Raw genomic sequence first — 12141 nt, forward strand, 5'->3', positions numbered from 1 at the left:
GAGGGCCTATAAAAACTGGGACCTCTTTCCCCTCGAGGTCAACAAAGTGAATACAGCAGCTAGCTTAGCCATCGCTGTCATTGTGAAGGTTCAACAGCATCTCCTGTGCCCCTGCACATACAGCTCATACCACTCTGTACTGTGATTCCTCCTTGCCCCATTCCTCCTCGGAATTCTCAGCTCAACGAAAGCAGAAACTGTAAATTATGTCCCCAGAGTAGATCCAGTACACAGTATCTAGGAAGTGTTCAGAGAGATTTGTTAAAGGATTGTGAGCTTAAATACCCCTGCGTGGAATATGAGTCGTCCCCAGAGCTCTGGCTTTCCCCGAATAAAGACTCATGTGGTTAACATCAAGCTGGGTCTATCGAGTTCTTGGGTGTCTGCTATTGTCCTGAGGCCTGAGCGAGGGGCTCCTTTCAGAGTCTTTCACAACAAGAAGCCACAGTGGAAATACTGTGATTGAAAATTCTCTACTTCCAAATTTGGTTCAACTCTAAGGATTTAATAATAAAAACATGGGTTGGTGTTGTAGCAGTGACATGTGATCCTACTAATAACACATTTTCCTGACCAAGTCGCTAAGCATACATTAGTAATTTTCTTGAGCACATACTTACTACCTTTAATGGCCACCTCCTTCTCCCTGCCAGGAAGCCACACCACTGTAAGCTTCTGATCCCTTGGCTCCAGCTCCTGAGTACTGGCCTTAAAACTATGAACTACCACTACTGGTTTATGTCCTACTGGGGGATCCTGTATGCTATGCATGCACTCTGCAACTGAGCTACATCCCCATGCCCAATGTTTGCACATTTTGTATGAGTAAATGATTAGAGAAAGCCATGGATGATATAATGTTTTTAGCACAATTCCCAGAGTCTAAATGCACTGGCTGGGAATAAGTCGTAACTGCAACCGGCATGCCCTTACTGTGTGTAACTATGAAAGGCAGGAGTCTGTGAGATGCCTTATGAGGAGGAGGACTCTTTACACGGAGGACAGATTGAGTGAGTACCTTGTTTCTCAAGGCTGGATCTGCCCCTGCTTCCAGGAGCAGGGCAACTGTTTTAACATTCCCACTGAGCACTGCTGCGTGGAGAGCCGAAGTCCCATTCTAAGAGAAAATGAGAGTGCATGTCAAGAGTCGAGCTCTCAGGTCTCAGCGGCTTTGCCTGGCTTTCAGCATGTCCCAGAAGAGCAACACAGTCTTACTCCCTGGTGTCTTCCCTGTACTTCCTAAAGTCACCTCTGTACTACTACAATGTCTTCAGACACACAGCTGAAGGTAGCTCATTAGGGAGAGGGACCAATACTGAGCCCAGTAATTCTTTATTAGATGTCAGCAAGAACAGGGTCTAAAAAGCTGAAGGGCAGATGGAATGTTTCCAGTGCAAACATCGTACATTTGTGGAGTCATTCCAGGGAAAGGGCTTGTATGCCCTAATGTATCTCAAGGGCACAGCTATGCCACAGTGTCAACTTAGAAGATTTAGTGCCCTCTATTCAACAAAGCAGGACTGTAAATGATTCAAATCAACAGCCCACTGCCTGTGGGTTAAAACCTAGCCCACTGCCTATGTGTAAAACCTAGCCCACTCCCTGTGGGTTAAACCTAGCCCACTCCCTGTGGGTTAAACCTAGCCCACTCCCTGTGGGTTAAAACTAGCCCACCACCCCTTTTCTCTTAAGCCCTGAAAGTGAAGAATATTTTGCACATTTTATATTGCACACACCCAAATATAAAATATCATTAATATCACCCATGAATTATAACTATGGATGGCAGCCACATTTGCTTCTTGTCAGTTTTTCTGGATATCCTGAGAGGCAGAACTGAGCCTCTGCTGCAGGAACTGCAGGCTAGAAAAGCCCAATGCACCCGGTGACTCATGGGGGCAGTTGTTGACTCTGTGCTGTATACAGGACAATACAGAAATACTTCCATCCAAAATGACTCAAACTTAACCAAGCACTTCCAGTCTCCAGATACACATTTTCTTAGGCTCCCAGATGGTTTTGGCTAATTTTATACTTAAATTAACCAAGTGGAATGGGTCTCTTCTGAGGATGATGATTTCACAAAGGTTCCGAGTGATATCACTAGTGTACTTTCCTGTCTGTAGTGGCAATTATACTATGTTTTCCCTTGAAGACTAGGTATTAGGAGGCTGTTCTATTTACCACCTCCCTGCTTCCACCTGGAGCCACAGACCCCCAATCTAATGACAACCCAGTTCTCTCTCGGTCTTCAGTATTTCTTCTCTAGCCTATCCCTCCAACCCCCCGCTTTTTTTTTTTTTTTTTTTAGCAAAATGGCATAACTTCTTCTCATGTCTTACCTTCAAAATACCAAGAGTAGGTGAGAATTTGAGCAGCTCCTCTATGACATCATTATACCCTTTGTTGGCTGCTTTCAGCAATGCTGTCGTACCATCCTGAAGCAAAGGGGACAAAGGGACTATTGTTAACATACATTTGTGCTGGCTGAGAACTAAACATCAGCTGATAAATCAGCATGTCTCAATCCAGGGCATGTTAGAGCACAGTAGGCAGTGATTCTGCGTGAGGATGCCATCCATAGTGTGTGACTGCTATTTGCTAAGCTAGACACACCTCCAGGCCCTGAGAACACTATGTCAGGGACAGGGCCCAAGAGGCCTTCTCTGCTGTTCATGTGGAGATAGCTTAACTGTCTATAATAATTTATGCTATTGTTATGGCCTTAGAACTATACACAGTCTTGATTTCACCTTCCCTGTGTGTTTATTTGCTTGTGTATGGCGGTGGTAACCCAGGAAGAATAGGCTAAAATTTTATTATTCTTTTAAAAAATGCATATATAGGGTTTCTGCCTGTGTCCGGAGCTGATCCTGTGCCATAGATATCCATACCCAAATACTGCCCAGAGAGAGCTGGTTTCCCAGGAGTACTGACACACAGGCTTGCAGGAGGGACAAGCCATAGTCAGAGACATTAAGACCAGCTAAAACCAGAGAGAACCAGATAGTGAGAGGCAAGGGCAAGAATCTAAGCAACAGAAACCAAGGCTATTTGGCATCAACAGAACCCAGTTATCCTACCACATCGAGCCCTAGAAAACCCAACACACCAGAAAAGCAAGACTCTGATTTAAAATCACATCTCATGACAATGATAGAGGACTTTAAGAATGATGTAACTCCCTTAAAGAAATACAGGAGAATACAGGTAAACACTTAGAAGCCCTTAAAGAGGAAACACAAAAATACCTTAAAGAATTACGGGAAAACACAACCAAACAGGTGAAGGAATTGAACAAAACCACCCAGGATCTAAAAATGGAAATAGAAACAATAAAGAAATCACAAAGGAAGAAAACCCTGGAGATAGAAAACCTAGGAAAGAGATCAGGAGTCATAGATGCAAGCATCACCAACAGAATACAAGAAATAGAAGAGAGAATATCAGGTGCAGAAGATACCATAGAAAACATTGACACAACAGTCAAAGAAAATGCAAAAAGCAAAAATCTCCTGATAGAATCTAGTGGGGAGACCCCCACTCAATTCTCGATTCGGCGTGCACCCAAAGAATCACGAAAAGACCATCTTGATGTAATTACATGAGGTAGTTTAATGACGGAGCTCTGGACCAACATGCATCCCACACAGGAGATAATGGATGTCGGCCCCGAGGCTCAAAAGCTAGGGTTTTTTATGGGGTAAGGGGCTTAGGGGTGTGGAATTTAGCATAGCGACACACTATTGGCTTATTAAACATCAGCAGAAAAATTATATGTACGTGCAGGGTGTCAGAGTTCTGTGAGTTGTTGACTCAGTTCAGATAGCCCTGTTATGTCCTCACATTCCTCTTTATCTTTATGGTCAAGCTGTTCCCAGGAATGTTTTAACTACGGGGCATGCTGGGACTTGTTTTTCTTTTTTCTCAGCCCCAGGCAGCCTCTAGGCTCACAAACAACTAGCAATTTCTGAGTACTTTATATGACTTACAGGTCTTGAAATTCCATCTTTTTTTCATTCCTAACCCAAAACATCCAGGAAACCAAGGACACAATGAGAAAACCATACCTAAGAACCATAGGTGTAGAAGAAAGTGAAGATTCCCAACTTAAAGGGCTAGTAAATATCTTCAACAAAATTATAGAAGATAATTTCCCTAACCTAAAGAAAGAGTAGTCCATAAACATACAAGAAGCCTACAGAACTATGAATAGATTGGACCAGAAAAGAAATTCCTTCTGTCACATAATTTTCACAACACCAGGCACTAAACAAAGAAATTATTAAAATCGGTAAGGGAAAAAAGGTCAAGTACCACATATCGTCAGGGGGCTGGAGAGATGGCTCAATGGTTAAGAGCACTGACTGCTCTTCCAAAGAGTTTTTCTTGAGTTCAATTCCCAGCAACCATATGGTGGCTCACAACCATCTGTAATGGGATCTAATGCCCTCTTCTGGTGTGTCTGAAGACTGCAACAGTGTACTCAAATATATAAAATAAATGAAAAAAAAATCATATACAGGCAGACCTATCAGAATTATACCAGACTTCTCACCAGAGACTATGAAAGCCAGAAGATCCTGGGCAGATGTTATACAGACCCTAAGAGAACACAAATGCCAGCCCAGGCTACTATACCCAGCAAAGCTCTCAATACTATAGATGGAGAAACCAAGATATTCCATGACAAAACCAAATTTACACAATATATTTCCAGGAATTCAGCCTTACAAAGGATAATAGATGGAAAACTCCAACACAAGGAGGGAAACTACACCCTAGAAAAAGCAAGAAAGTAATCTTCTTTCAACAAACCCAAAAGAAGATAGCCATACAAACATAATTCCACCTCTAATGGCAAAAATAACAGGGAGTAACAATCACTTTTCCTTAATATCTCTTAACATCAACGGACTCAATTCCCCAATAAAAAGACATAGACTGACAGACTGGATATGTAAACAGGAACCAGCATTTTGCTACATACAGGAAACCCACCTCAGTGTCAAAGCCAGACACTACATCAGAGTAAACGACTAGAAAACAATTTACCAAGTAAATGGTCCCAAGCAACAAGTTGGAGTAGCCATTCTAATATCGAATAAAATTAACTTTCATCCGAAAATAATCAAAAAGGATAACAAAGGATATTTCATACTCATCAAAGGAAAAATCTACCAAGAAGAGCTCTCATTCTGAGCATATAATGCTACAAATGCAAGGACACCCACACCCACAAAAGTAACTTTACTAAAGCTTAAAACATACATTGTACCACACACAATTGAAGTGGGAGACTTCAATACCCTACTCTCAGCAATGGAGAGATCATGGGAACACAAACTAAACAGAGACACAGTGTAACTAACAGAAGTTATGGACTAAATGGATTTAACTGATATCTATAGAACATTTCATCCTAAAAAGAATATATCTCCTTCTCAGCACCTCATGGTACCCTCTCCAAAACTGACCATATAATTGGTCACAAAACAGACCTCAACAGATACAAGAAGACTGAAATAATCTCAAGCATCCTATCAGATCACCACGGACTGAGGCTGGTCTTCAATAGCAACAAAAACAACAAAAAGCCCACATACACATGGAAGCTGAACAATGCCCTACTCAATGATAACTTGGCCAAGGAAGAAATAAAGAAATTAAAGACTTTTTAGAATTTAATGAAAATTAAGACCCAACATACCCAAACTTATGAGACATAACAAAAGCAGTGCTACGAGGAAAACTCACAGCTCTGAGTGCCTCCAAAAAGAAACTAGAGAGAGCACACATTAGCAGCTTGACAACACACCTAAATGCTCTAGAACGAAAGGAAGCAAATTCACCCAAGAGGAGTAGAAGGCAGGAAATAATCAAACTCAGGGCTGAAATCAACCAAGTAGAAACAAAAAGAACTATACAAAGAATCAACAAAACCAGGAGCTGGTTCTTTGAGAAAATCAACAAGATAGATAAACCCTTAGCCAGACTAGCCAGAGGTACAGAGACGGTATCCAAACTAACAAAATCAGAAATGAAAAGAGAGATATAACAACAGAAATGGAGGAAATTCAAAAATATCATCAGATCCTACTACAAAAGCCTATATTCAACAAAACTGGAAAATCTGGATGAAATGGACAATTTCCTAGACAGATACCAGGTAACAAAGTTAAATCAGGATCAGATAAACCATCTAAACAGTCCCATAACCCCTAAAGAAATAGATGCAGTCATTAAAAGTCTTCCAACCAAAAAAAGTCCAGGACAAGATGGCTTTAGAGCAGAATTCTATCCGAACTTCAAAGAAGACCTAATACCAACACTCTTCAAATTATTCCACAAAATAGAAACAGAAAGAGCACTATCCAATTTGTTTTATGAAGCCACACTTATGCTGATACCAAAACCACACAAAGACCCAACAAAGAGAGAGAACTTCAGACCAATTTCCCTTATGAATATCAATGCAGAAATACTCAGTAAAATTCTCTCAAACCGAATCTAAGAACACATCAAAACAATCATTCACTAAGATCAAGTAGGCTTCAGCCCAGGGATGCAGGGATGTTTCAATATATGGAAATGCATCAACGTAATCCACTATATACACAAACTCAAACAAAAAGACCACATGATCATTTCATTAGATGCTGAAAAAGCATTTGACAAAATTCAACATCCCTTCATGTTAAAAGTCTTGGAAAGATCAGGAGTTCAAGGCCCAAACCTAAAAATAGTAAAAGCAATATACAGTAAACCAGTAGCCAACATCAAACTAAATGGAGAGAAACTTGAAGCAATCCCACTAAAATCAGGGACTAGACAAGGCTGCCCACTCTCTCCTTACCTATTCAATGTAGTACTTGAAGTTCTAAGTAGAGCAATTAGACAACAAAAGGAGGTCAAAGGGATACAAATTGGAAAGGAAGAAGTCAAAATATCACTATCTGCAGTTGATATGATAGTATATTTAAGTGACCCCCAAAATTCCACCAGAGAACTCCTACATAAACAACTTCAGTAAAGTGGCCGGATATAAAATTAACTCAAATCAGTAGCCTTCCTATACTCAAAGGATAATGGGCTGAGAAAGAAATCAGGGAAACAACACCCTTCACAATAGTCACAAATAATATAAAATTTCTTGGTGTGACTACAAACAAGTGAAAGATCTGTATGACAAGAACTTCAAGTCTCTGGAGAAAGAAATCGAAGAAGACCTCAGAAGATGGAAAGATCTCCTATGCTCATGGATTGGCAGGATTAATATAGTAAAAATGTCTATCTTTCCTAAAGCAATCTACAGATTCAATGCAATCCCCATCAAAATTCCAAATCAATTCTTCATAGAGTTAAAAAGAGCAATTTGCAAAGAGCATTTGGAATAACCAAAAACTCAGGATAATGAAAACTATTCTCAACAATAAAAGAACTTCTGGGGGAATCACCATCCNTGACCTCAAGCTGTACTACAGAGCAATAGTGATAAAAACTTCATGGTGCCAGGTATGGTGGCCCACGCCTTCAATCCTAGCACTTGGGAGGCAGAGGCAGGCTGATTTCTGAGTTTGAGGCCAGCCTGGTCTACAAAGTGAATTCCAGGACAGCCAGGGCTATAACAGAGTAACCCTGTCTTGAAAAACCAAACCAAACCAAACCAAACCAAAACAAAAAAAAACCCAAAAAAAAACAAAAAAAACTTCATGGTATTGGTATAGTGACAGGCAGGTAGATCAATGGGATAGAATTGAAGACCCAGAAATGAGGCCACACACCTATGGTCACTTGATCTTTGACAAAGGAGCTAAAACCATCCAGTGGAAAAAAAAAAAGACAGCATTTTCAACAAATGGTGCTGGTTCAGGGTCCCAGATGGAGGAGTTGGAGAAGGGACTGAAGGAGCAGAGGGGCTTTGCAGCCTCATGGGGGGAGCAACAGTTTCAACAGGCCAGATCTCCCAGGGCTCCCAGAGACTGGACCACCAACCAAAGAGTACACATGGAGGGACCCATGGCTCCGGCTGCATATGTGGCAGAGGATGGCCTTGTTGGACATCAGTAGGAGAAGTGGCCCTTGGGCCTGAGGGTGCTCAATACTCCAGTGTAGGGGAATGCCAGGGAGAGAAGACAGAAGTGGGTGGGTGGGGGAGCACCCTCATAGAGGCAGGGGGAGAGGGGATGAGATAGGGGGGTTCCAAAGGGGAGACCTGGAAAGGGGAAAACATTTGAAATGTAAATAAATGAAGTATAAATTAAAAAAAAAAAAGAAAAAGAAAAGAAGAAGAAAAGAAAAAGAAAAAGTGCATAGGTAAATTTTAAAAATCTATCTTTTGGGACTGGAGAGAGGGCTCAGAGGTTAAGAGCACTCACTGACTGTACTTCCAGAGGTCCTGAGTTCAATTCCCAGCAACCACATGGTGGATCACAACCATCTATAATGGGATTGGATGCCCTCTTCTGGTGTGTTTGAGACAGCTACAGTATACTCATTCATATAAATGAAATAAATAAATAAATCTTAAAAAAATAGAAATAAATCCATCTTTCATGATCATTTTTGGTTCAAAAAGAGACTTTCCAGGTCATCAGTTTTATCTGCTTGCTTTAACATATCAATGGCGGTGCTTCTTAGCTGTCTTCAGTCAGCCAGGAGAGAGCCTCTGGAATGGGAAGGAGGAGAAGGCTACGATGGGGAGTTTTCTTCTCTGATTGCAGAGGTGATGGTGGGATGGGGGTTGGGGTGGGGCGGGAGCAGGAACAGAGCCTTCAGACTTCCCTTTTCTAAGCTTAGGCTTGATAGGCAACTATGTGAAGGTGCAAGGACAGACGTCAGACACAAGAAGCCACCAGCCTCATAACCTAGTGACTGTCGAATCTCCTCAAGTTGATCATCCCTCCTCTGGGCCTGCAGCCTGGCACAAGCCCTCAGAACTAAGGGCAGGTGTTCGAGGGATGATGCACAGGTATTTGAGCAAAGAGAGCAACGGGGTGCAGCAGTGGGTTCTGCCTGAACTCACTTCATAGATCCTGCGTGTTTTTGTTTTTGTTTTTCATGCCCCAGGTCAAGTAAACGGTACCCCTCTCCAGCTCCTCCAGAAATCATGTCAGATGGAGGAGGGGAAGCTGGCCAAACCTGCAAACTTGGCCTTTGTTTTCCTGCTAAAGAGCAGAGCTGGAAGACCAGTCTTAAGGTGTGTGTGTGTTGGGGGGGGGGAGTGGGATGGGGCGCGCTGTCTACTCACGTTGCGAGCGGCATCACGGTCAGCTCCCCGCAGCAGCATTACGCGCACCACCTCGCTGTGGCCCATCTGGGAGGCGATCCACAGCGGTGCGGTTCCATCCTGTAGGAAAAGGCCAGTGTAACAGGGGCTCCAGTTAACAGGGGCTCCAGTGTAACAGGGGCTCCATTCGCTCACGCAGGACCACCAGGTCTCTGAGTCCAAAAGATCTACTCTCCGGGCTGATCTGCACACCCAATAGGGGTGGAGAAGCAGGGCACACAGTAAACATGGGACCACAGGCTGGCGTTTGTGGTGCCTGAGAGACTTCAAACCGTTCAGGCCAAACTTGACTTATACAAATGGCCGTTTCCCATTTCTTTTCAGAGACAGAATCTAAAGTATTTTAGATTGGATGCAAACTCAGTATATAGTGGAGAATGACCAGGATCCTCTCATCCTCTGCCTCTACCTTGGGAGTGCTGGGGTTGCATTCGTCCCACCACACCATGCTATGAACCCATGTTAGACTGAACCCGAGGCTTCGTGCAGGTAAGTAAGCATTCTGCTGAGACACAGCCCCGGACGGTGGGTCCATAGGGAATCTCCAGGAAGCAGTGCACTTGAGGACCAGAGAGGCCACACAGATTCAGGAAGGCGCCCCCTCCCCTACACCTGACTGGTAGCCTGATCTCTGAGAATGAGTTCTCTTTGGAAAGAAGAGCAGGAAGACGGTGCAGGATCCAGAACTGGAAAAACTGAAGCCATCATGGTAATATATCCCGAGAGTTTGGATTACCTATCTACCCATGGGAATGGGGGCTAAAGAGCAAGATGACCCAATGACAGACTCTTAAGTCACATCTTCTGCTGTAGTATGGAATTTCAATCTAAGCATATCAGCTGATGTCGGAACACAGTCACTGTGGAAAGGCCAGGGGGAGCTGAGGTAAAGAGAATGTTGGTATCTATGTCTTGGTAGAGGTGTGGAAGGAGGAGCTCAAACACAGAGCAGAGGGTAAAGACACTGAGCCTGCTTCATGATCCCTTTACATCACTCTCTGTCTCCTGGATCTACTCTTGAGTGTGGATGTTACCATTAACAAGTTACAATCTGTATCAAAAGCACAAATTAAAAGTCCAAACTGAAAATTGCTTATTATTTATAAGGAAACTTCCAAGGTTTTCATTTGATTCTCCCAATTGAGGATTTAAGTATTCATCCGTTCAACCAATCAATAATGAATTATGAAGCTCCTTCTACATCTCAGGCAGAATAGTGAAAGAAGTCTCTGTTTTCAAAGGGAAGTCTAGAGGAAGAGAGAAGGTTGAGATTTCTGTACAATTGCACATGATAGTGAATGAGACCTGTGCACACGGCCTTGGGGTTGCGGTCAAGCTCATAGACGAGTCATTGCTTCGTTGGGTCTTAAAGGAAGACCAGGATTTTGTCAGAGAGCAGGACAAACATGCATTTGCAGTGTCGTGGGCAGGTGTGGTGTGGCACAAAGACTTCGTGTGCCTTGGCACATGGGTGTAGGCAGGATCCTGAGAGAACGGAAAGGTCTGGGCTCCAGACCTGCCATGTTTAAGGTGATTTTGCTTGTTCCTGACTGCTCTGGGTCTATTTTGTTCTTTGTGGATGTCTCCACCAGAGGGCAGCCAGGGAAGGGAGATGGGCTGCCTTGTGGGTGTGCTTGTCAAAGGCTGTGTTTAGTAAAATTGCCTGTGGAAAACTGCTGAGACCGTCACACTGAGAACAGTCATTGCCACTCTTAATTTATAACAGTCACGATAACCTTAATTGGAAAGAACAACAACAACAACTCAGCCGGTACTGAGTTTGTGAGACTGTGCCTCTCAGCCTCAGTATCTTCTGTAAACATGTGACCTTACAGAGACACTACTAATGAGCAAGCACATGCAAAGGCAGTGAACACGAAGATGACAGATGCTTAGAAACGCCACGGGAGCTTAGTGCTGTTTACCATGAACATCACAAACCCTCGACTCCGACTTCCGGTTCCACAAGCTCTTCCTCTGGATTTCATTTACCAAATCTCCTGGAGACCCTGTACAGCAACTGGATAGGGAGTAGCCAGGTCCTACTGACTGGCTAAGGACATGACATTGGAACCTGGAGAGTATGCGTCAAATCATACTGTCAAGTCCAACTATTTACTATCTGGGTGGCTAGGAGATTCCTCTCTTTGGCATCCTGGAACTTGCTGTGTAAATCAAGCTGCCCTGAGCTCGCAGAGTTGGCTTCTGCCTCTTGAGTGCTGGTATTAAAGGCATGCACACCACACCCAGTACCTTGCTTTTCATAATAAAAATTATAGAATACAAGTCAATTTGTTTCTCTTCTCTGGGACTTTAGAGTGAAATGAAATGGGCAAAAAAAGATATTTAAATACTTGTAATTACTTCTAGACAAAAAAAAAATTGTTTAAAAATGTTTTAAATGGAACAAATCACTGCAAAGTAAAAGTTATGCCCTCCACAGTTCTCTCTCTCTCTCTCTCTCTCTCTCTCTCTCTGTGTGTGTGTGTATGTGTGTGTGTGCGTGTGTGTGTGTGTGTGTGTATGTGTGTGGACCTGTGCATATGGAGGTTGATGTCAGATGCCTTCCTTGATGACTCTGTAATTTTGGAGCCAGCATCTCTAGCAGAACTCATCTGTTTGTCTAGGCTGGCTGGTCGGGTCAGTGAGTTCCAGAAACTGCCCCTCTGCCCTCAGCATAGAGTTCTGAAGAATACAGCTGCACCTTGATTTGTGGATATGTTTAGGGGCTCATGCTCTTGTGGCAGGGACTTACTGACTGAACCATCTCTCCTGCACTCCAAACCACTTAAAGAAGAAATACGAAAGAAGAGGCAGAGGCAGTAGCTGACATTTAGCGTTGTGGCCACACC

The 12141-nt window shown here is 43.1% G+C and overlaps 1 protein-coding gene across 3 annotated transcripts in view; it reads right to left on the reverse strand.

Annotated features, from left to right (window-relative positions):
- Positions 1–12141, reverse strand: part of Ankrd29 (ankyrin repeat domain 29) — a 54960-nt gene that overhangs the window by 7674 nt on the left and 35145 nt on the right. For all 3 annotated transcript variants that reach the window (XM_021150831.1, XM_029471732.1, XM_029471734.1), the window contains 3 exons: positions 9251–9349; positions 2343–2438; positions 1019–1117 (listed from right to left, as the gene is read on the reverse strand). In XM_021150831.1, the coding sequence (XP_021006490.1) occupies positions 1019–1117; positions 2343–2438; positions 9251–9349 (294 nt within the window). The remainder of the gene's footprint in view (positions 1–1018; positions 1118–2342; positions 2439–9250; positions 9350–12141) is intronic.

This window comes from Mus caroli, chromosome 18 (assembly GCF_900094665.2).
Source record: "Mus caroli chromosome 18, CAROLI_EIJ_v1.1, whole genome shotgun sequence".
Taxonomy (NCBI): Eukaryota; Metazoa; Chordata; class Mammalia; order Rodentia; family Muridae; genus Mus; species Mus caroli.